At 32.0% G+C, this 2,691-nt stretch overlaps 1 protein-coding gene across 1 annotated transcript in view; it reads right to left on the bottom strand.

Moving 5' to 3' along the window:
* LOC119588764 (1-phosphatidylinositol 4,5-bisphosphate phosphodiesterase delta-4-like) overlaps positions 1–2,691 on the bottom strand; it is a gene marked incomplete in the record, with an annotated part of 59,480 nt that overhangs the window by 7,342 nt on the left and 49,447 nt on the right. Inside the window, 3 exon segments of the mRNA XM_037937404.1 lie at positions 1,465–1,473; positions 2,332–2,352; positions 2,637–2,691. Coding sequence (XP_037793332.1) covers positions 1,465–1,473; positions 2,332–2,352; positions 2,637–2,691 — 85 coding nt within the window.

The raw sequence follows: 2,691 nt of genomic DNA, 5'->3' as shown, positions 1-2,691 counted from the left end.
TCTCCATTTACTACATAAAGCATAAAATCAGTGAATCCCACATACAAGTACAATGACAAAAAAAGAGAGAAAATAAAACACATGACTATGGAAACATACAAAAACATTTTTTTGCAAAACAAATCATCAAAGTACAATAATATTCTTGTGGTATCCCTCCCCATAAAGAGTGTATTTAACCACAGAGATTAGAAAAAAAATATATATATAATAAACTTTAAAGATATTCTATGACTGCTAATGTACCATCTCTACTGCAAGCCTATCCTTACAGAAGATATATGTATTTTTTACTGTATGTCTGAGAGTTGTTAGTGGCATTTACAAAGCCAGAATAATGATTACAGAAAAAATGTAGTTTCACAAATTTGTGCAAAGGCTACTACATGAAAAAAAAACGCTTGCTTGGATTGCTTGTTGAAGGTTCAGTCTGCAATTCAAAAGCACACATAATTCTGAAGTAGAACAGTCTCCCAAGTATTTTTCTTATACTTCAGCTAATTTTCTTGCTTTACTGGGATGTACAGACTGACACACACAGAGTTCATATGAAATTACAACCACTGTTATTCAATGTCTCTTGCTTTTCGAACAGTAATTTTTTTTTTTTAGATATCTGCCATTAACTTGCACTAAGAAAAAACTGCATAAGTCATTCACAGATTAATTTTGGCAAAAAAACAAAATAAAAGAATTACCTTCAGTTTTGGGAGAAAAACTTTACATAAGTCAATCTCATTATCCTTACTTTTCTCATAAAAGTAAAAACACAAATATACATACTACATCTAGAAAAATAGAGAGAATATTGACTCCTTTCAAAAAATTAGCCAAATATATATTTTGTAACAATCATGAATCTGGCTATCAATTGTAATACAAATTTTCTCTTCAAGTATAAAACCATCTATAGCTATAACTAGTCCATCCAAGAAAAGACATTATGACAAAACTGTCGTTAAAATCACAGTACAACTTTTTCTACTACGTAACTATACCACATTCATTAAGATCAAATAAACCATATATAGAATTAGATCTGTATTTGTTCATGGAGTAAAATACTATATAGAAAAATAATGGTTATGTCTATGTTGATTCCTGACAATTTTTTATTGTCTATTTTTTCTCCCGTTTGTTGGTTTCTGCAGAGATTCTTTTATTTCATTTTAACACCTTTTTGTTATTAGTATTTTAACATTATAATAATCACAATGTCAATAAAAATAATATGAATGAAGTGTGTGTGTTTACTTAATAAAAGAATATGATCTCTTTCTTTTTGCAAGAATATTTTAAGCTACCTTAAGTGGAAGGCAAACTTACAAATCAACAACTTATGTAACAAATAATCAAACTCCATATGATACTGTACAACAAGCTCCACTACAAGTACAGTAACTGAAAACTACACCACAACATCAACATTATACAAAAGTACTTAATTTTCTTTGAAAAACTTACCCATCCATCCTGAATGTAAGTTACAAAAACAGAAATATTGTGATTTCAATAAAATAAAACAAAATATTGATGACAAAGATAAGAAAAGGTAACATCCTACGGACTAAGGAAAATGTCTACGCTTAATGTCCACATCACATGTTACGAAAGTAGAAAGAGCAACCCATGCTCTTTGATGATTAACAGACTAGAAACAAAGAAGGAAAACAGAGGAAGAAGATGGATCATGCCACACACAAATCAATGTTGTCATATCCCACATATAATTTTTTGGGGGTCTTCTAAATTTCCAACTGCAATGCCAGAATCCAAATGAAAAAAGAATAAGAAGAGAAAAAAGGTTTGGATAACTATACTAGTGACTCGTCAAAGCAAGCAGGTAAAAAGAAAAAGAAAACTTGAATCATAAACACGCCAATTCGCAAGGATGGGCAGATCTGTACTACCTGTGGCTGAGACATCCTGCGCTTCTTTGTGGAACTTTGTTTTCGCTTCTTAGAGCTCTTGAAAGAGCGGTAGAGAGTCAAAAGGTGAGGAGTGAAGAAATCCTAGTTGAGTAATAGGAAAAAAAAAAAAAGACAAAGCTTTTACAGTGTGGATGGACAATTTGTAGCCGCATAAACACATCACCTACTGGAGCTTGAGGACTGGAGTCTGCTAAACTATTCATACAAGCAGTCTACACGTCTGATGGAAATACAAAGTATTGGAATCTTGAGTGTTAGTACGAGCAGCCATAAACTCCTCGATAGATGAAAAATGCCAAATGAGAAAAGCAAAATGTGTGCGCAGAGGCCATCTACAAAATGCACTGGGGGGTACATCCAAAGCTTATGTACACGGGATAATATACTCATTAATGTGTACCTGGTAATAGTAGCATGCCAGCTAGAGAAACAAATGACAAATCTCAGTTAGATTTCAATTATCTTTCTTACTTTAAAGTCTTTCTGATAATGAGTGTGGAACCTTTGATGAGAAAAAAAAAAATGAAATAACTTCTGTTACACCATTTGTTAATACAATACCTATCTGTATAAACTAAATTATCTTCTTATATTTTATCAATTCCTTTGTATATATCTGAAAAATATTTAAGTTACAAAGAAAGTTGTAATTCCCATAGTAAAAGGTCTAAATTCTTCAAGATGGCTGAAAGAAAATGGTCTCACCTTCTTTGACTGCGCTGCCCCGTCGTCACTGTCTATGTAGTCAATGCTGTCCTGG

Source organism: Penaeus monodon, chromosome 24 (genome assembly GCF_015228065.2).
Source record: "Penaeus monodon isolate SGIC_2016 chromosome 24, NSTDA_Pmon_1, whole genome shotgun sequence".
In the NCBI taxonomy this organism is placed as follows: Eukaryota; Metazoa; Arthropoda; class Malacostraca; order Decapoda; family Penaeidae; genus Penaeus; species Penaeus monodon.
Note: the sequence above shows the minus strand (reverse complement) of the source record. Positions and strands in the feature narration are given on the sequence as shown.